The 21,633-nt window shown below is 37.7% G+C and overlaps 1 protein-coding gene across 2 annotated transcripts in view; it reads right to left on the bottom strand.

Moving 5' to 3' along the window:
- Positions 1–21,380, bottom strand: part of TARBP1 (TAR (HIV-1) RNA binding protein 1) — a 30,593-nt gene extending 9,213 nt beyond the window's left edge. For both annotated transcript variants that reach the window (XM_056487436.1, XM_056487437.1), the window contains exons 1-19: positions 20,538–21,380; positions 20,354–20,451; positions 19,507–19,576; positions 18,535–18,683; positions 17,775–17,827; positions 16,748–16,845; positions 15,538–15,673; positions 14,418–14,514; positions 13,522–13,611; positions 12,735–12,873; positions 10,993–11,089; positions 10,526–10,701; positions 7,397–7,494; positions 6,592–6,753; positions 4,788–4,981; positions 3,849–4,104; positions 3,575–3,763; positions 612–811; positions 388–459 (exon numbers count right to left, since the gene is read on the bottom strand). In XM_056487436.1, the coding sequence (XP_056343411.1) occupies positions 388–459; positions 612–811; positions 3,575–3,763; positions 3,849–4,104; positions 4,788–4,981; positions 6,592–6,753; positions 7,397–7,494; positions 10,526–10,701; positions 10,993–11,089; positions 12,735–12,873; positions 13,522–13,611; positions 14,418–14,514; positions 15,538–15,673; positions 16,748–16,845; positions 17,775–17,827; positions 18,535–18,683; positions 19,507–19,576; positions 20,354–20,451; positions 20,538–21,360 (3,197 nt within the window). In that variant the 5' untranslated portion in view covers positions 21,361–21,380. The remainder of the gene's footprint in view (positions 1–387; positions 460–611; positions 812–3,574; positions 3,764–3,848; positions 4,105–4,787; positions 4,982–6,591; positions 6,754–7,396; positions 7,495–10,525; positions 10,702–10,992; positions 11,090–12,734; positions 12,874–13,521; positions 13,612–14,417; positions 14,515–15,537; positions 15,674–16,747; positions 16,846–17,774; positions 17,828–18,534; positions 18,684–19,506; positions 19,577–20,353; positions 20,452–20,537) is intronic.
- Positions 21,381–21,633: the final 253 nt, after the last annotated feature.

The following is a 21,633-nucleotide window of genomic DNA, read 5'->3' as shown; positions in this document are numbered from 1 at the left end:
TTAAAACCTGAGCTTAACTGTCTTATTTAAAATCACAAGGTATGTATTAGCTCAGCATCCTCAAAAGTATGACTTTATTGAGGTGAGACAATGAGAAAGTAGTTATTTCAGTCACAGTCAGATTAACAAGTGGGATATATTTCCCTGAAAATCTATTTTTCTACAGTTTGGATTTGAATTATGAATATAGTGTGATGTGCAACCCCTTTACCAGTATTTTTAAAGGTTGTGAATATATTCCTTGTGTCCCTCTTCCAATTCATGATATTCTATGATTGTATGATAAGCAGCTGACTTCAAAATCAGCATCTTTCCTCTCAGAGCATCAACTAAGACAAAGGCACAGTTCACACCAAATACTGTAAGACGTATCCTCAAAAGCATTACCTTTCTGTAACAACATTTGCTGCACATTTTTCTCCAAGATTTTCTATGAAGGCATGCACATCCTGAATGTGTCTCCAGAGATGGAAAAAGACAAAGCAACAACATTAGCAGAATAACACACAAAACCTGTTTTCAGTTTTTCAATAGTTATCTCAAAGTTTAAAAGAAAAAAAAAAAAACCACATAATACTGTAAAATAGAAATCACAAAGTTGTTTTTTATACCTTTGATCTCTCCTAAATACAGTTCCAAAGACACAAGCTTCAGTGATAAGGTCACTATAACTTCCAGCATTTAAGAAATCATTTCTCAAGGCACATCTCTCATCAACACTGGGAAATATCCAAGACTGACAACAATGACTAAGGGCTACATTGAAGACTCCAGTCTTTGTAGTGGACAGATCTATGAGCTTGAAAATTATCTGAAAATAAGAAATAAAAGATTAAAAATCTAGTTTTCAGAAGTGCCAGGTCTATTAGAATAAAATTGCAGTGATATATATTTTAATAGGTCTCATGGTCTTTTGCATCCCATCTCTGCTTAGTTTAATGCTGTCTTCAATCTATTTATAATTCCCTGATTACAAGAGCAGGTGAATATGGGCAGCAATTGGCCCAGTATATGCTTATGTTAAGAAAAACCACAACTGATCTTTGCTTAAACAGATATAACACCAGATGGCTTAAGTGGAACAAATGAGCCAGAGCTTACTTCATAAGCCCAAACCCAGTGTTTTAATCAATTCTTACCCATTTAGCAAAAAAGAAAATAAATCAAACATTAAGCAAAATTTTTTATGTAGTAGCCATATCACTAGTTCTGTTCTTTAAGGAGGATTACATTCATGTTAAAGTTCATATTTAAGAGAAAGTGCAAAAGTGTCTTTGTACCTTTTTTTTGTTGTTTTTAAGGAGGGCATATTTACTTTATTTGACACTGCCATCTAAACCTTCTCCAAAAAGAAGAAAATAAAACAAAACAAGAAAAATGGCCTCAAAATATTTCTTTCCCTTCCTTAGGGTAAGTGCAAGATTAAATTTCACAAAGTAAATTTTTTTCTAAAAAATTGCAAGCATTTGAGAGAGGGCAGGGAGATGCAAAATGAACAGGTAAGGTTTTCTAAGAATTCCTTTTCAGACAACAGCCAGAGCTGTCCATGAAAATGGTTTTTCAGGTGTAACAGCTCCTAATAGACAAAGCTGCTTCTCTTCCCTGCATTGAAATTCTAGTTTTGATAATGTGACAATTCTTTGACAGTAATGCTGGTTTTATAGAGAAAGTTGTTCTAAATTGCTAAGCATTACAGCACCAAGAAGCTCATGAAGAACTTAAAACTGAAATACTGCAATGCAGTCTGAAGAAACACTTGCTGGAAAGAAAGTTCTTCTACACTAGAAGCATGTGGGATTTTCACCAAGAATTCAAACCTATTTTCTAGTGCAAAGACAGGCATTGCAACTTTCCAAGTAATTCCAAAACTGAGCTATTGTTTCACCTGTAGGAAAGCTGCACAGCATTTACTATGCATTTCTCAATCCTGAAATTTTTTTCAACTCTTTCACTAATACAGTAAAAGTTCAGCATGCACAAAAGAAATTTAGGATATTTAAGTTCTAGCATAATTAACATATGAATAATCCCAAAGAAAAAAGAAGAGTGCAGCAGAAGAAATTAACCTAAAGAACACAGTGCTCTGGGTACCTTCTGTGGAAGCCCTCCTAGATATTACCATAGTGATATTCCCTTTTTTGACTCAAAATACCCCTTTGTTCCACCCCTTCCAACCATTAAAAAGAAAGAGTGCACTGTGGTAGACCAAATTAAAATTGTGCTTCTGTGACAAATCAACATCAGGCAGGTCCACATTTTCTTCTCTTTAGCTAGAACTACACAGCCATTGCTCAGAGGGTCAATGGCACCAGGGACTGCCAAGGACTGGAATAAGAATATACATAAGTAGGCACTTGCTTGGATTTTATCTTCATTTTCTTATGAAGGGGCAGAAGGTGGCTCGACCAGATGCCCTTTGTTGAGTATAGGAGACCTTCATTAGCTCCTGCTGTCATGGAATGTCCCACTGCAGACAATGGGATAGCTGTCACATGCACTCAACACTCTCAACATTGGCAAAATACACCTTACATAATGCTTGAAATACTGATGTTAAGGCAGTAATTCTAAGAATTTAAACAAGTTTTAAGATCAAGAAAAATAAAATACTAATTATAGCTCATTATTTATTACAACACTGAGCATACAATTAGCTGTTACAGATATTCATTAAAAGTAAAAGCCAACCAACTTCCACAACAGAAGAGATAATTTACCATCTTTACATACATATCTTATTATTGCTTGGGTCCACAGGGAGACTACAAATGGAGAGTGTTTAAAATAGAGAACAGTAACATTCATTTGAAGCAAGTTTTTTAAAAAAATCGAAGAAAATAAATGAGACTGTATTTTAAGGTAATTAAGGCTAATATGGACATATCACAGCAGTTTTCAATAGCTACTTAGTGTCCATTTTATTAAAAATAATTTTCATGTATCTGGGCTGAAAATAAATTTGAGACATTTGCTATTACTTACAGTTATGAGTGACACCAGGACAAGACTACTAATGGTAACTTCAAAGCAAAACTGCAACCCCTCCTAGTGTGATTTTTGTGCTAAGGGCAAAGCAGCACGTGTGGCAGTAAATCTAAGCAGACAAATATACTGGTAAATAATTCACAATGTATTACTGCTCTAGTTAAAGTCTTGCACTCACTGTGGACTGTTCTGCATAAATATTTAATTAATGCTTAGAGGGGAAAAAAAAAGAGGAAAATCCCCAGGAAATATTATGTAGAAAGAAATAGCTAACAACTTTGCAGTGTATAAAGCCAATAGGAACCAACACCCCAGTACTGAACACAGTTTTTGGGACAAAAAAGAACACTATGACATATGTAAGAACTCCTGGAGTTCTGGCAGCTGCATAAGTATTATAAAAGAAGAATAAAGACTGTATTTTTCTTCTCTGGAAACAGGTCTACCATGCAGTATTAAACTGAACTCTAAGGTGACTCTGTGATTTTTGTTTTCTACATCTGGACCACTAGAGGAAATGAAAACTTTAAAGCAGTAGAAATGCTTTATTCAGTAGCATCTACAAATTTTTGAACTGTTTTAACTTTACCTCTTTTATTTTGGCATATGCTTGACCTTTTGCACTTGCAGCAACAGCTAGAACCTCAGTATCAAAGATGAACTGAACAAAAGCCTTTAGATTGGCCCAAAATATTAGCTGTGTGTTGCTCAAAGAGGATGTAATTTTCCAAGCCAAATCAAAAGCTTCTATGCAGAGAGCCTCTGATGAGTCCAGGAGCTGTAAATAAAGAGATAAAAAAGTGTTACATTTAACAAAAAAACCACACAAAAATCTACTAATACTGTATAGGTTTATCTTTTACCTTGGGAACAAGGACTTTCATGCAGTCAAACACAGGTGAAACTTGGTCTGAAGGAAGAATAGACAGGGCTTCTAATGCAGACTGCAGAATTTCTTTTGACCTTTCAACTGTAGACAGTGACTTTACTGAAGTTTCTTCATGCCCTTGAGCCAAAGTTGGAAATGAATTTAAGACAAAACGAAGGCAAATCCACTGGTCACGAACATAGCGTGCAACAACCTTCCCCCATCCTTGAGATGCTGTTTCTTCACATAAGCTGTGAAAAAAAAATACTTTTCTTAAATAAATATTGTGTTAAGTTTATCCTGCACATTCCTACTCCACACCAGGAAGTGCTTAACTGAACAAACTCACTGTACTGCATCAAGGTGCTAAGATTTATACAGTCCGAGGCAAGAGTGGACAAGTACATGGAAAATAAATCTAAAAATGAAGTGGTATTTAAAAGAGAAAAATCAATTTTGGGCTTAGTCAGTCTCATTAGTCAAACACCTGTGAGAGTATTCAGAAACATCACTAAGTTCTGGCTGTGGCTTTTGTTACCCAAGTATTTGGGTTTTGGCTCTTTGGCTTCCCCCAGGTCTCCCTTCCCAAATGTAAATAATTTACATTTAAACTTACTTGTGTACATGTCATGGCTTTCTGCAGTGTAAATATATTAATCTGGCCTAAGGATAATCAGTGTTCACAGCTAGCTCTGGCTTCACAGAACCAGAGAACTTAAAAAAATCCTCTGGTCTGATCAATTATGGCTGTTTTAATGTTCTAAAACCTAGATGTTAAGACTAAAGAGCAACTGAGTAAACAGTTTGTGTAGAGAATTCTTCCTTTTAATCTTGGCAAGAAGTTGTCAAGGAACAGGAAAAGCCAACACCTTAACCACTGCTTCACATTAATCAAGTTTATTCTAGAGAATTACTGAAGTTTTAGAAGATGTACCTGTTTTTTTCTTCAATATAAGATGGTTTCTTTAATACTTCATTGAATTGAGAAAAGGAAATGAATTTCTTCAGAGCATCCACAGAAGGCAAAGGTTCCAGGTGCACTTCCAGCTTCCCACCCATTATCTCACATACAGCTGCAAGGGAAGCCATGCCAGCTACTTTCCTAATTTGTTCCTTAACCTTTGGCTCCTAAGTAAAACCAAACCATACATGAACAAACACACATGATACAAATAACACACTAATGCTTTTAATAATCCGCCTCTTTGCATCACCACAGACATCACACGGTAGCAGCTCTGCATCTTTCTCCTTCTGTATTTTCTTCCCCTGAGCCCAGTGCAGCTTGGCTTGGGCTGGGTCAGTGCAATCACTCACAAGTCACAAGCACTGACAGAAGCATAAATCTCCCAAATTACAGTCGCTCAGGCATTAAGTGCAGGCAGTGTGGCTGTGATGGAACACTCCTATCTTGCCAGGTGACAGCTGATACACATTGCTGGAGAGTAATTAGAAAAAAAGATGTGGGTCCAGTTAATCAGAAACCCAACCAACACGACAGCTGAAATTTGGAATATGACACAGCAGCTGCTCCAAGCACCCAAAAGATCACAACCATGCCATGGTTATTTCTTGTGATAAACACATATATTCAAAAAGACATTAAATGAAACATCTCATTAATAAGAAAAAAGCCAATAAGCATATAATGCCTATATAGTAAGAAACCTTTGATGTTATTTAAATATCTCCAGGGCACATTTCTGTTTAGAGCACAGAAAAGACTTTTCTCATCTGTAATTACTCAGCATTTTCTTCTTTCTTCTGAAACTGAATAGGTACTGTAGGTGCAGCTGAAGAAACTACCATGAAAACACAATTCTCTTGAATTCAAAGTAAGTTGGTAAAGGCCCACAGTGAACTCTAAGTTTGAATCAGAAAATGTTTACTTTGAAACTACTGGAAAAACCATATAATTCACACAAACAAAGGAAAAAATAAAATTAAGTATTGTTCTTTGTTCCCTTAAAACACAAACCTAGCTAATCAAATGCTTACAATATTTTAAGGTGTTATTAACTGTTCTTGACCAAAACAGTAATACAAAATAAGACCGAAGTTTATACTACCCAATAAAACTTAATTTAAATCTCCTTTATTTTCATGGAAGTTATTAATGGTTTGTTTACCTTTTTAAAATTTATCTGTTTCAGATCTAGTAGCCTGACACATAGAACTATGGTACAATCAACATAACTACATGAAAACACCAAAGCAATGCTGAGTTCTGGAGTTTCTTTTTCTCTGTATGTTCCAGGTTTGACAAACAAGACTTTTTCATTTAATAGTTAATCTTACTTGATCAGTAAGATTAGTTTCATATTTGAGGGAAAAAATCTTTGAGTACATAGTTCATGATTACAGTAAGAATTTTACTTTAGCTATAGAGACTTCTAAATAAAGCAATATGAAAAACCAAAGTACTAAAAATCTTAGCTACAAACATTACATACACATTCATATCACACTCCCAAATAAAGATATGTTAGAGAATATATATCTGTACGTACACATTCACACAAACTATTATTTAATTTCACATTATATATAATAATATTAAGCATTATAAATATCACAATACAAATAAGTAATTATATATTAACATGTTTATAATGTGTCCACATAATAATTAATGCTAATCAAAATATAATATTAGCATCTATTTTAATTTCTATTTTAAACTACTTATTTGGCTTGTTTTATATTAATAATTATTGTTGTAAATAATGCTAAATTACCTTTTCAGAATTTCTCTCCTGAAGATTGCGAATAGACGCATTTATCAGGGATGAAAGGAAATTCTTGATAGATGGTATTTTCTTCCAGTTGACTTTCAAGCACAAATTCACTATCTCTGGAATTAAAGCCAAGTACAGATCACAACGATCCAGGTCACCAACCTAGAAGTGAAGAAACACCCGTAATCCCAATCAGTAAGAGGAGGAAAACTGAACTGGAAATCAGAAAGAAAACTACTGGTAACAATGACAGCAGAAGGAAAACTACAACAGTCATTGCAACTGGACAACTTTCAATTTTGGGGTTTGTTTGGGGGGAGGTTATTAACCTCTAAATCTTAAAAACTGACTTTCAGATGCTGTTCTCCTGTAACTTTTGCTTTGCTTAAAAGGTCTCAGGTTTCTTTGGGATAGAAACTTAAACACTGGGCACAGCAATGAGCAAACAGTGCAAGACAATCAAATAAGATGATAACCAGGCTGAGTACTAAAAGTCTCCAACACCTAGCAACTTATGCCCACAGCTATACTGTAGGTATCATGCAGTATACGATACTCAGGATTTCTTACAATATGATTTCTTTAGATTTAAGAAGAAACAAGAAATGCAGGTGGCAGACCCTAAATACTACTTGTGAAGACACTTTTGTTTCCTTCTTACTGTGCCCATTCAAAAATTTAACAGAAGTTTTTCTATGCAAATTGACTTTCTAGGTGTTCAAAGATTTTGTATGAACTTTAAGAACTGGTAAATCAAATTAACAAGCAAAACCACACCAAAGTGTGTCTCATAATCATCACTTACAGTGCTTAACTCGTTGGTAGTCAACCGTCGGAGAATAAATTCAAGAATACTCTCCACAGGTGTCACAAGAGATTTCCAGATAAAGAGCAGTACTTCATCTGTGTGGAGGGAAAAAAAGTATATATACAGAAATACAACTCCCTTAAGAATTTTATTATATCATGCAGATATACTTATTTATTACAAAGTTATATAGTAATAGTCCTAAAAATAACTTAAAACAACTCTCTATTCTTTCACAATGTAAGCCATAAGGTTGAAAGAATCCAAGCAGATTATATTATTTTATAATACAATGTATTAGTGAACCAAAAACCCACACAAGACCAGAAGGCCACAGTCCAATTTCCCAACTTTTAATACACACTTTTGTCCTACTCCTAACCCTCTGCACAAACAGCTTATTAATTAACTTAGCCTTTAATAAAAACCAAAAGCTTTCATATTCAGCAATTAACTTTATGTGAGAAAAATATACATTTCCATTCCTAATTTATAGACTTGAAAACTGGTTTTGGGGGCTTGCTGTTTGTTGGTCTGGTTTTGTGATGCTTAGGAATAATTAATCTTTCAAAATAGCATAATCTTACAGGATTTTAGCCCAGTAGCTTCCAGACTTAACATTGTAAATGAAAATGCAAAATTATGACACAAAATGTGGTACTGTCTACAAGAAAAGGCTAGGCTACCAAGTATACCACATGTACATAGCATTTCACAAACAAAGACACAAGTTTATACACAAGGAAGGTAGGTACTCTGGTATTTAACCACAAACACATTTCAGTCTGTGTTTCAAGAGTAAGGGCTAGCTGAAAGCCAAGCAAATAACACCTCAGTATGAAAATCGAGTAAAATACTCTGCATGGCCACCTTGTTTCAAAATTTCCAGTCACTAGTTTCAAATTAGTTTCAGTATTTAGGAGAATTACCCAGAGGCTTCAGCTGCTGTTTTTTTCTGGAGCTGACCCTGACTAACACTTCATGTAGCAAAACTATTATGGAATGGAAGACCTTCAAAAAGTAAAAATATAAAAGGAAATATTTCCAGAAGTTCCAAATCCATACTGTACTTACTTTCAATATTCCCTACTAAAATGGCTCATTACATTTCTAATGGTCAAATTGTTTAGAACCAACAGCTTAATTATGTCAGATTAACATCATGTTTCATCATAAGTCTCAAATCACTAAAACATCTTCTGCAATTTACATTCATGAAAATCTTCAGATAAGCATGTTGGACATAAAACCCAATTCATTACCAGTGGCTCTGTAACACTAGCAAAAGAAAATAATTACTGTTTAAAATAATGAAATCTAACAACAGTTTAGATAGCAAGAACTGCAGCAGAATGCTGATGATTTCAGTATGCATTTCAGGCACATCTATCCCCATTAAAATATTCTTAAATAAAACACTTCCCACTTGTTATTATTTTTGTTTTACAAGGTTAAAATCCTTTATTACTCCCTACCACTTTATTGTTTTCCATTTGACAAACAGAACTTTTCACCTCCCATTTAATCAACACAGAAACATAGCTTCAGTATTACACAGTATTAATCTTCCCACCCCTCACCTCAGCCAACTCACAGCTCCAGAAAAAAAAGATTTATTGCTTGATTCTCCTGTGCAGAAGCAAGAAGCACAAAAACGCTGTAGAAAGTAATTTTAAGAAAAGTAATCCTTCTTGAACATAAAACTACAATGCAATTCAGAAAGCCTCTCAAAAGCCTGACCATGGGCTGTGCTGGAGCACCTCTAGGGACCTTCAAGGGAGGGGACAGGGACACTGCAGTGCTCAGCCTTGCCATACCTTTGGAACTCTGTTAGCAGAGCTCAGTGTGCCATGTCAGGTGTCAAAATTCCCAAAGCAGGAGCAATCCATTGCAGGCACATTAGCAAGCACAAAAAGAAATAAGGTACACAAGGAAATTATAAATAATCAATACTATAAAGCTAGCATGTGCTTGCATGTGTTTTGTAGGACTCTGTTTCAGGTTTTTCCTATCCCTGTGCTGTAGGCTGAATGCACAGTGGTAGCTTAGTGGATACTTCTTCCAGTTTAGCTCAATTCAAGGAACCCACTTCAACAGTCAGAGACTGTGCCCCAATATGAACTTTAACAGCCTGCATAATTAGTGCTCAGTATTTCACACAAACAGCTAAAATTTCAGGGGGCAGAGGGGTTGGATGCATACAGCACTTGTTAAAATGAGGGTGGGCATTTATTTTGGGGCTGCACTAAGACATGTACATGAAACCTGGACATATAACCTGAAACTATTTTTGCTACAAATAGAAGCCTAGATATGGAGCCTTTCCACTCCAAAACTACTCTTCTATTCCATGTTATAAACAACCTGAAAAAAAATCCCAAAATAATCTAGGGGAGCAGAAACTAAACACCAAGAATTCTCCTATTCCCATTCATTATCCCAAATCAATGAAAATAATACTGCAATTTTTCATTTGCTCTCAGGAAAAACATTTAGGTCTATTCTGGTTACAAATTGATCAAGTTCTCTCAAAAGGAGGAGTAAGGACCCAGTTATTTTTGTTCAAACTCTCCTGAAATGTCTACAAGTTAAAGTTCTCCATCTGTGGAGGGCCAGCACTCCCAGACAGACAGATCACCAGGATTGTGTTTCAGTGAGCACCTCTTAGCCCACCAGTCAACGCAGAAAACAGGATGTCCAGCAGGATCACTTCGGGGAAGGCTCAGGCTGAACCTGTGGCAACTAAGCAGATTAGGCTGGGTTTCTGTAATAACTCCTTTCTGAAGTGTCTAAATGATTTATGGAATCCATTCATTTGCAAAGAATAGGCCTATAAATATTTGCAGTACAGTCACACTCTTTTTTTTAACTCATAATCTAATCCTAATGGATAAGATAATTGCTTTCTCAGAAGGCTTCCACAGTCTCAATCCCCAGTCCTCAGCACACCTGTAAGATTGGACCCACAGCTCAAGTTTTACAATAGACATGCCAGATTGCCAACTTTTACATTTACCCTTCTAGGCCAGTATTGGTTTGACACTATAGCCATACAACAGGTAAGAAGCTCAGCTGCAGTTAAGACTGTAAGGAACAGAAGACACAGTAACTGAAGATGTCACTAACCATCTTGTGCATTGGAACATTTTAACCAACGGGTCTGCAATAACTTCAAGAGAAGCTGAAGGCTTTTATCTGCTCTCAGTGTTGGTATGTAAGCATTACTGCCAAGTTTCATCAAGACATCCAGAAGAGGGTTCAAGAAAGCCTCTAGTTCAATCCACTCTATGTTGCTTTTTCCACTACACAAAAACAAAAATTAAAAAGAAAGTCTTCTTCTGAGTATCTGCCTTAAGTGCTCAAGTTACTTATGGAAATAAATAGAACACGTTTCCAAGACACTTAAGTATCTTTAGAATGTTACCCAGTATGCCTGCAGCAACAGCTGGACAAGGCCTAAGGAATGATCAGGCTGATCCAAAGCCTACAGAGAAAAGAGGACAGCTTCCCACTTCATCAGGCTTCTACTGGATCCTTCAGGAGTGAGGGGATTGAAAAAGACAGAAATGTAAAATAAGGTATTTCATACTTACCTGTATTTATTCTTCATCTGCTCCACGTCAGCAGCCAACAGAATCATTGTTGAGACAAGCTTAGCTTCAAACCAGTCAGGCATAAAGCAATTTTCTCCTGATTAAAGATATTTTAAGGTTTCCACAGTAACTAAAAAATACCTTTGCATTAGTTTCTAAAACTTCTGGGTTTGCAACATATTTTAATAAATTAATAGTACAGAAACAATTGACCCTAATGGAAGTATTACTGCTAATTTTTGGCATTCTTTATCTAGATATAAGTTAAACTCTCACACTATTGCCTTCAGGCTCAAACAAATTTTAAGCAATGTAGCAGTTCACAAAAGACTTTTCCATTGCCTTTAAAAATACATTAGCATATTCAAATGAATTTAATGAAGAACATAATTCCACCATGCTTCATCAGAAACATCAGTTGTGGTTTTGACCACAGAAGTTACATAAAGAATAAAACTGTTCCATAAACAGGAGATTATAAAAACACTAAATGAAGTTTCTCTTTTAATCCATCTTTGAAGCAGAACTACATCATCATACTTCAAAAATTCTTTCTTAAATATCAGTACATATGTTGGTTTCAGGAGGTTTTTTAACTGGTATATTTCTAGCTTTGGGAATTTAGAAAACAAAACACTTTGGAGGTCCAATTCAAGCAGCTGGACACAGGTTTTTTTTTTTCCCCTAAAGAGCTGCTTATTAGTTAAGTTTCATATAAAACCAGAATTATAAACATCACTTTTTACAAGTGAAATGAAGATGCTTGCCATGGAATTGCAGATAATATAAACCAAGGACTGAACAAATATGTCAGGAAGGAGAGAAGATCTGCCAAAATTTTTAGCAAATTTACCCTGGAACATCAGAGAGAATTTGCTTGCTACATCTTTAACAATAAGACAATCAAGTGAAGTTTCCTGGTCTACAGGAAGTTTCTGAAGCTATTTATGATCAGCAAATTCTGACTTAGCTCTTTTATCTCATGTACATATAAAACTTAAAAAGTGTTCAGCTTTGACTTTTGACAATACAAAACTACATAAAATTCACTATGACTGCAAATGCCACACAAAAGTTGAAATATTTTAAGAAATCGATTTGCCATCTCTTTCAATGGGTCTGAAAGAAGACACAAACCTGACATTGCAAATAATCCAAAATGTGGCAGTGAACAAGGAAGGCCTTTTGTAATTTATTTGCATTTTTATACAGCCTAGAAAGTACCTTCCTCGGTTATAATGTGGCAGCTCAGTTCCTGCAAGCTGTCCAAGGTCAGAAAATTGTAACAACTCAGGAAGGAACATGCAATGAGCTGAAAAGGTGCCTCACCCTCCATAAAAATACTTGGTCATTTTACAAAGCTCTACCGAGAAAGGTGACAGACCCTGTGTGGGTTCATAGTCCCTTGTGCTGTATTCTGCTCCCCACATTCCAGCATTTTCAGACACCATCAAAAGAGTGACAAAATAAATCTAATGGACAAGCATCAGGGCAGCATTAAAATGGGACATCAAGACTTAATGTTCAATTCATACTGCAGGACTCTAATTTACAGAGGAAAGCTGGAGTTAAAAAATAATATTCAAATTTTAGAATTGTGAATGCACAGGCTGGGTATAACTTGAACAGGTGCAATATAAAAAAACCCATTTTTCTAAAATCCAAGGGATTGTTGTAGTTTTTTGGGTTTTTTTACAATTATCTTTAAAATAGTGGTTTTAATTAATACACATTTAACTTACTTTCAGATGCAGCTGTCTTAAGGTACTCTCCCACCAGACTGTGCACATATTGACATAATGATGATGTCTCCTGATGTTCAAAATCAGAGGTTGCAGACTTCCTGAAGCACTTGTCATTCACCTGCAGCCAGCTGCAAAGCTGAATGAAGAACAGTTTGTTACTCCTTGACCACACCTGCAGCTGTGCAGTGACATCACTGATTTAACAGCAGCACACTGGTAAACACAAACTCTCACAACAAACCCACACACTGCAAGAGGTGCTCACCAGAGAACTACTACATATGGAAACATGCTCTTCCAGAGGGTAGCTCAGAGCACCCCCAAAAATCAGTGGTACTAATAAAAGAAAAACAACAACTCTTAAAATTAAGCAAGACTGGTAAAAATTCCCTTATCTCAAAAGGGCTTCTTCCAATCAAGGGTTATCTAGTGAGACCAACTTTTTTTTTTTTTTTTTAAACTTTTATGCTAAAAATCAATGGAGCAAGATGAAATATACAGGACACAAGACACTATGCAAAAAATCACTTTATTATTATATGGCTGCACAAGTAACTAAAAGTTATGGCCACATGATCAGTTGGCTGTAGTATATACCATATAAAAATTATTTCATCTTTGAACTTTTATGTACAGCATTTTACATCTTGCAAAAACATAAAATATGTATCCTGTGAAAATTTATGATTTACAATCTCACTCTACATGGTATGCACATTTTTCTATTTGAGATTATCCTGCCAGTGATGGGTTTGATGAACATAAAAGCAGCTTCAGGTCTCACCTCTGTCCATAACAAAGTATCTCTCCTCAGGGATTCCTCTGGTCTAAGGGACAGAAGAAAGCTTGAAACTTCTGGGAAGGACACTTTCTCCTGAAATTAATCAAGATACAATAGCTGCCAACATAACATATAACAAATAATACCCACATGACAACTCAATAAGTTTTTCTTTATCTGGAAAGTTTCAGTAAAAGAAATGCACTTTTTCCTTTTTGTGACTGAGACTAATTTCTGCCTCTTTGGGACCAACTTATCAGTAACCAAGAAACAAAATTTAATTTTCCCAAGTATTAAAGTCTATCTGAAAATAAATGAATGACTGTAAGAACAGTGCTGTTCACTGATGACACCGTCTAAATTAATGTAGGTAAATGATAGCCATAACACACAACATGGAATACTATTTATTTAGAAAACTAGCTATAAAACAAACAAAACATGTATACTTTGATTTCTGAATAACTATAGTCCTGATATTTCAACAATAATGGTAGATTTAGCATTCTGGTATCACTAATTCTTTTAATATTAGGAACTACAGAAACTACTATTTAGTTTCTATCTGTTAAAATCTGAGTTTATATAGTAGGTATGGAATAATATCCTGTTACAATAACTACCACATGAAAACCCTATAATAAAACATCAACTAATAAAAGTTAATGAAAAAATATATTTCTTATGGAAAACCAAAGGTAACAGAAGCATACCATACTTGCATAGTACAATTTAAATAGTCACTAAAAAAAATTGCAAATCCAGCCAAATCAGTATAAATAATGTAGTTAGCAATTTTTTGAATACTATCGATCCTGTAGAAGTGTCACTGTATTTCTATTACATCAGAGAAAATGAAAAAACAAAAAATAAAACAAAACATAAAACCCAAAACTGACCACATCTGTCAAATGCATAGTTGTTTGAAGAAGATAGCACTGAGCAGCTCCACGCAACAAAATCTGATGTGTAATCATAGTACACTGGAGGACATCCCTGCAAAGAGGAAAAACACACACTGTATAAATCACACAGCTAAAAATGTAAACATTTTCATATATTTTCTAATTATTAACCATTTTAAATACATTAGATTGCATAGCAGACTTAATATTCTATTAAGTATGATGCAAACAGTGCCTGATCACAACACAAACAATACAGAACCAAGATTACTGTTACATGTACTTTCAAAAACTGATAATAAAACTTGTATAAGCATAAGCCTGACAAAACAAAAAGGGGGAGAAGAAATAACAAAACAAAAACTAAAGGAACAATCCCCATGATCACATCAGTTCAGACTGGTAATTTAATATCAGTACTTCTATCTGTAACAAGTATATAAATGTTTGCCATCAAAATCTCAAGCACAAAACTGGAAGAAACTTTCAGTGATCTTTTATCAGCAAAGGCATGTCCAACATTTTTTCTTTTTGTAAACTGCTTCTATCCAATATTCCTTCAGCCAGCAGCAAGATTTTATTTGAATGCCCAAATCTGATTAAACTGGAATGACAATTGATTTTTAGTGGCCCTAGGAAGAGAAAGCAGTCACTTAGAAATATCAGTGTGATTAAGGTCCATAGTGAGACCAAGAACTTTTACCTAGACTTTTATTTAGAAATCTTTCAATTTCCAGCACTGTGGGCTGTCCCCTGATATAGCCTCAACTGCTATTAAACCAAGCTGCAATGTAACTAGAAGAAAAGGAAGAAGTGTGATATATATCAACCAGGAACTGTGGAAGATCAGGGAAAAATTATTCTAAAAAAGTAGCAACTATGAAGACCTGAAACGCAAAAACTCAAATTTTTTAAACTTCATACAGGGATAGAAATACACTGATTCTTGAATTGCTTTTCTCTGCAAATTAGACATAAAGGAGACAGAAACTTATATTGCCATGCCCAACAATCCCTTCAGAAGTAACAAACATGAATCAAATTCTGTCTTCCAGAATGTCAGCACATTTCTTTGGAAGAAGGCTGTAAGAACACAATGCAGTATGTATTTTACCTTAAAGCATGAAGTCCTTCAGCACCAAGTACTTTACATGCAGGGATAGATGCCAAAGCCATAGAAAGAAACAAAACAGGAACAGCACACCAATGTCTACTTGTCATCTTCTGAATAAATTTTAACAGGAAGCTACCTTAAAATAAAAGCAAACAAAACAGCCCTGAGTGATTTTGTGTTCTCCAATGCTTTTAAATAACATGAACTCCAGCAGAAGAGTGCTATTGTAATTTCTGGCAATTAAATGAAAGACAACGGAATCATTTCCTAATTATTTAAATGAAAAAAATTACATTGCAAAGACGTCTGTCAGTAAGGTGATATGATTCAAACAGAAAGAAACCTAATTTTGACTTTGGTCATCTGCACTAATCACTATGTTCAGAATTGGAATTTCAACTTGATTGTTTTGAGTACTAAACAATGGCTTTTTATAGTTGCTATTGAGTGTGTGATATGGCTGACCATAGTGATTCAACAAGTTAAATGGATGCTGGAATGGGCAGAGCAATTCTCAACAAGCCACCACATCTACAGTTTGTGGAAGCAGGCAACCCATCTCAGGATTCCTAATCACACACCCCCTGTTTAGTGATAAAATACATGCCTTGGGACAGGCAGAGAAACAGGGCATCTGTGGCATTACAAATATGTAATATGTTTCCTACCAGAACATACCTTTACACACAGGGTGCTGAAGAGATGATTCTATCCTTATTTGATCCAATTAGACCAGGTATTAACTTCTGGTTGCCTTCATTTCAGCCTACACTAGCACCAAAGTTCAGAAGTCTCAGAAATCTTCCTCCACTCAGCCTCACAATAAAAAGAATCCTTATTCTGTTCCAGCCCTTGGACTGGGCTCTTTTGGATGTGCCATTACACAAGTCATGAATAAAATAGTCTGGCAGATAAAGAAAAAAGAACTTCCAAGTACTGTTCACTTCAGATTTTAGGAGCTTATTTGGGTTTTTTAGTTTTCCATTAATAAAAAGAAAATCTACTTCATTTTGCCCCTAGAACAATTGTGTAGCTTAGTACTGGATGATACCTTAAAGTCTCTTAAGACCTTTTCCCTGGAAACTCCACTGTCAGGACAACTACTCCTTTTTTCTCTCAAGTAAACACTTACATGACATATTGAAAACAGCTCCATAGTTTTTATTTGGTTTCCTTATTTAAAAAAGATAAAGGTGAAACTGAAACATACCTTTTTCTTCTTCTGGAAGAAGAGTGAAATAAGTAGCCAAAAACTTCTGTAACCTCAATCCCAAAGGAGGACAGGATCCTACTGATTGACCTGGTGTCCTGTTGGGTTTTAAAACATTAGATACACAACTGGAATGTTAACAGCTTTAGGATTAGATGAAACAGATTTAATCTAAAATCGAACAGATTCAGAATGTTTAGAATTGCCCCTAAACAAAAACAAAGTGTCAACCAATGACACTCCAGAGACCAAAAGAGTCAACCTCAACTCCTCAGGAGAAGTCTCAGGATACTGGCTATTAAGGATTAGCATCAGTCAAGAGATTCTACAGATTTCTGTCAGCTTGATACTAACTGTAATAATTTTATATATTCTTGGTGTACTCAAAGATGCACCCTCCTCTACATATGGCAACATGTTTCACATGAAATACAGAAGCTAAGTGAGAAGATTAAGATCATGAAGCATTAATTCAACACAGCTGTAACATACTGAAACACTTGGCATTTGCTCCACCTTCTGAATTCCCATCATGTGTGTCCATGGAAAGATACTGCAGACTGAGAAGAGAAATGCTTAACTGCTTCAAGAGCCTGCAGAGATCATGTCCTGCCATGTTTAGATGAAACAACCTGTTTTGACTTCACTTTATTCACAATCACCTAATCTAAACTATCACTAGTGACAGTCAGTTTTAGCCCCCCCAAAAATGAACACATTAATCCATCAAACTCTTTGTTCCATGGGCTTCCCCCACCAGATCAAGACTGCAACCATCAATTCAACCAATGCACATTGAAAATTGCAATATTTAAATCCTGTCATTAGATCCATACTTTATTTGTTAACAGTCACCCACCTTTACTGAAAAACTCTCCCTGTCAGTAAGTTTAGGAGCACCATTTGTTATTCATGTGTTTTCCTTCAGCTATGATTTTACCAACATACTTAAGCCAGTATTATTAGAACACATTTGCAGCAATCAAAAAACAAAACAAATAACTGATCAATTAAACCAGTCATTTACCTGCTGTAGAGGGAACTTTCTGAGAGGGCATCCATTAGTGGTCCAATAACAAACTGAAAAAAGAAACAAGAACAATGGTGAAATGTACATTTCCAAGGCACTAAGGCTAACTAGACTTATTTCACCAGAAATTAGAGAATACTCTTGTTAGTGGTAAATAGTAGAAGCAAAAAGAGGAAGAAACCAAAGAGAAGGAGGACCAGGAGAGTAAACAAGAAAAGAGGTTTTTCCACTAGATATATTTCACAGAGTATTGTGAAAGATGCAGGCAAATAAGAAATCCTTTTGGGAAACAGATAGAAAAAATAGATTTAAATGTGAAATAGAAGAATGACAGAGCCAACATAGCTAAAAAGATTTAGGGAGCATATTAAGGTTGACTTTATTTCAAGTTACTCATCAAGAGGCTGACTTAAACTGTATAAATCAGGAATGTTAACCTCAGAGGGGAATGAATGCTCCAATGAAGTTTAAATAATACAATGTACATCATTCCTTACTAAAGTGTAGGCTGGTTGGACAGTCAATACACATGTAATAAACAAAGTAATTTAAAAAAAACACCTTTAAGCTTTAATATGTCTTCCTATATAGAGAATACTTTAAAGTGTGAGGCTTTTATATTTTATGGATACAGCAACACACAGGTTAAACAACAGAGACAGAATTTGTCCAATTCCAACTACTGAGGCAATTCATGTTAAGATCTATTACAAATTAGAACATTAGTTTGTTGTGGCAAGTAACAGTAACACCTTACCTCTGAGAAATCAAGTGAATTTGGAAGATGCTTTGTTTCGTAAAGCTCCAGAAAATGAAGAATTCCTTCCTTTGTCAGTGTTTTATTCTCACTCTCAAACATTCGTCTATAAATGCACACATGCCACGATGGGTGAAACAGCCAACAACCTGTTTACAAAAAAGAAATTCTACTGAACTGACACAGAAATGATAGTGACACACTAACACACAATATACTGGAACATTCTGGACATATACATATTAACATTCTGGACAACATTATAGTCTATTCACAGGACATTTCAAAAAGGTGACTCTAGCTATTCATTTCATAAAAACCTGCTAAATCTAGTTTTAAAATTATCACAGTTTTTCAAAGTTACTCTCTACTTTATTAGTTACAAATTAAAATTATTTAAAAGTGCCACACCCTTCTTCCTGCAACTCTATACCAATGTATTTACCTGCAAAAGTTTCACTTTAATAGTCTTTCTACTTTACAAATCTCTAATTACATGTGCTCATGTGCCCTAGACATGCTTCTCAGCACTCGTTTTATTTATCCTCTCCCCACTTCTAACAAATTAAGTTGGGGTTTTTTTCCTCTTTTACAACGTTGTGCAGGTGAATTTTCTTCGACAACTCCAAAAATCTCTAGCTTTATTTTCACATTATCTTAAGCAAAATACAGTGGGAAATGACCATTTATTTGGATTTTCTGACAGAAAAATATTATTCCAAGACAATATAGTAAGCTATAAATATATGCTAGGATTTCTCCTCAGAGCAGAGTGGTTGCTGCCCATGCAAGTTTGCCAAACAATCTATGCATAGAGCAAACCCACAAAAACTGGAACAGCCACCCAGTAAACACCTAATTTGAGAAACAAAACATCACCAAAAGCTGCGACTAAAACAGAAGAAGTAAACAGAGAAGTGTAACTTAACTAATTAATATTAAAGAGGTTAAGTAGAAGAAGTTCCATCTTACCTTTATCCTCTGATATGGCAAGCTCATATAAACTGTTTAGTTTTGGTAATACTGGCTTTATGACATGGATCTGAAATGCAAATCAGGTATAAACAGTTTATACCTCCAACCCAGGAGCTGTCAGTTATTCAGACTAGAATTTACTATCAACAGCATTAATACAGCAATTGACAATAGAAGTACCTTGAAATAAACCTGCAAAGCCTGAGGTATCCAACACTCAGTTAAAAAATACCTGATACTTCAATACTACTGTATTTTAAGAATAATACTTACTAACAACCATTCCACTCCTCAAAATTAAAACAGCACAGACATTTAAAATTAAGCATTTAAATTAATAGTATCTAAGTTACAGGACAATCCTGTACAAATAACATAAAATAACTACAGGGAGGTGGGCACACAAATACCATACAATTATGGAAGTCTCAAGTCAACAGTACAAGTTGACAAGTATGGCACTAAAGATTCACAAAACAGTTTTAATCCAAGACCACAGGTACTTTACCATACAGGCACAGTCCCCTCTGTCCAAGAGAGGTTATTAAGTGCAATAACAAGATTTTTCACTAAGCTGGTCTTGCAATCACCTACACTCCAGGTTTCTGTCATTGCATTTACCAAATGTATTCCTATGAGAGAGAGAAGCTCTAAATTTCCTTCCAATGAATGACACATGCTGTGTTTTAAGTATTCAAGAGTTGGAACAAAAGTATTACAGTTAATGCTGACTTAGATACAGTCACCAAAAACGGAAATATTCTGCACTACAAAAACATTCACATACGCCACAAGTGAGGCAGCACGTCCAATAGGATGGGCACAGATTTCACAGCGCTCCTACCTGGTTTCCTTCCAAAGTTTCCATTATCAAAATGTAAGTTTCCCAAAACTGCAGGAGCTGCTCGTTCTTCTCAGCAGACCACCAAAACAGACTGCATTCTAAGGAGAAGAAGATAAGTTCCCGCGTTTCCCCCGGTCCTGCTCGCCGCCCGTGCCGTGCCCGCCCGTGCCGTGCCCGCCCGTACCGTGCCCGCCGTCCGGGGCGCAGCGCAGCTCGGCGCGCTGGCTGCCGCTCAGGTCCAGCGCTCTCTTCAGCAGGTAGCGGGCCCGCTTGCGGCACAGCCCGTCCCGCTCCGTCAGGCCCTCCTGCACCAGCCGCCAGAAGCGCGGGCACAGCCGCGCGTCCAGCCCCGTCCCCGCGGGGCCCCGCGGCAGCAGCGCGTCCGCCAGCGCGCTGAGGGCCAGCAGCGCCCGCCCGGCCCGCGGCGCCGCGCCCGCGCCCAGCAGCCCCTCCCAGACGCGCGGCAGCGCCGCGCCGTTCGCGCCCAGCGCCGGCAGCAGCCGCCCGGCCACCAGCGCCGCCGCCGCCTCGCCCTCGCCCTCCTCCCGCACCAGCGCCAGCGCCGCCGCCGCGCACCGCGACAGCAGCTCCGGCTCCTCCAGCCGCGGCGCCGCCGCCACCAGCGCCTCCACCGCCGCCTCCTGCGCGCCGCCGCCCGCCGCCAGCTCGGCCAGCGCGTCGCGGGCCAGGCGCGCCGCCAGCGGCGCCCCGCAGAGCTGCACGCAGTGCCGCAGCGCGCCCCGCGCCGCCCGCGCCGCCCGCAGCCGCTCCCCGCCGCCCTCGCCGCCCCGCAGCAGCGGCCGGCACCGCTCCAGCGCCACCTCCCAGGCCGCCCGCCGCAGCGCCTCCGCCTCGCCCGCCGCCGCCGGCCCGCCCGCCGCCAGGCGCTGCAGCAGCAGGCGCAGCGCCTCCGCCCGCTCGGCGCAGAGCGGCGCGCTGAGCGCCCGCAGCAGCGCGGCGCGGTCCCCGCAGCGGGACAGCAGCGCGTCCGCCAGCACCACCTCCATGGCGGGGGGCGGCGCGGCGGAGCGGCGCCTGCGCAGGCGGGGCGGGGCCGCGCGGGGCGGCGGGAGGCGAGCGCGGTGTGATTGACTGCCCGGGCCGTGTGCGGGTGTGTGCCTTGGTGCTCGCCGTGTCCCGGTCCTAGCCCGCTGCCTGGGCGCTCCCAGCCGTGGTGGCTGCTAAGCGCAGCCTGCCCCAGCACCGGAGATATCCCAGGTGCGAGCCTCTCGCTGGAGGGGGTGAAGTTGTGCGCCGTAAAAACTCTCTCTGTTCTTCAT

Source organism: Oenanthe melanoleuca, chromosome 3, assembly GCF_029582105.1.
Source record: "Oenanthe melanoleuca isolate GR-GAL-2019-014 chromosome 3, OMel1.0, whole genome shotgun sequence".
In the NCBI taxonomy this organism is placed as follows: domain Eukaryota; kingdom Metazoa; phylum Chordata; class Aves; order Passeriformes; family Muscicapidae; genus Oenanthe; species Oenanthe melanoleuca.
Note: the sequence above shows the minus strand (reverse complement) of the source record. Positions and strands in the feature narration are given on the sequence as shown.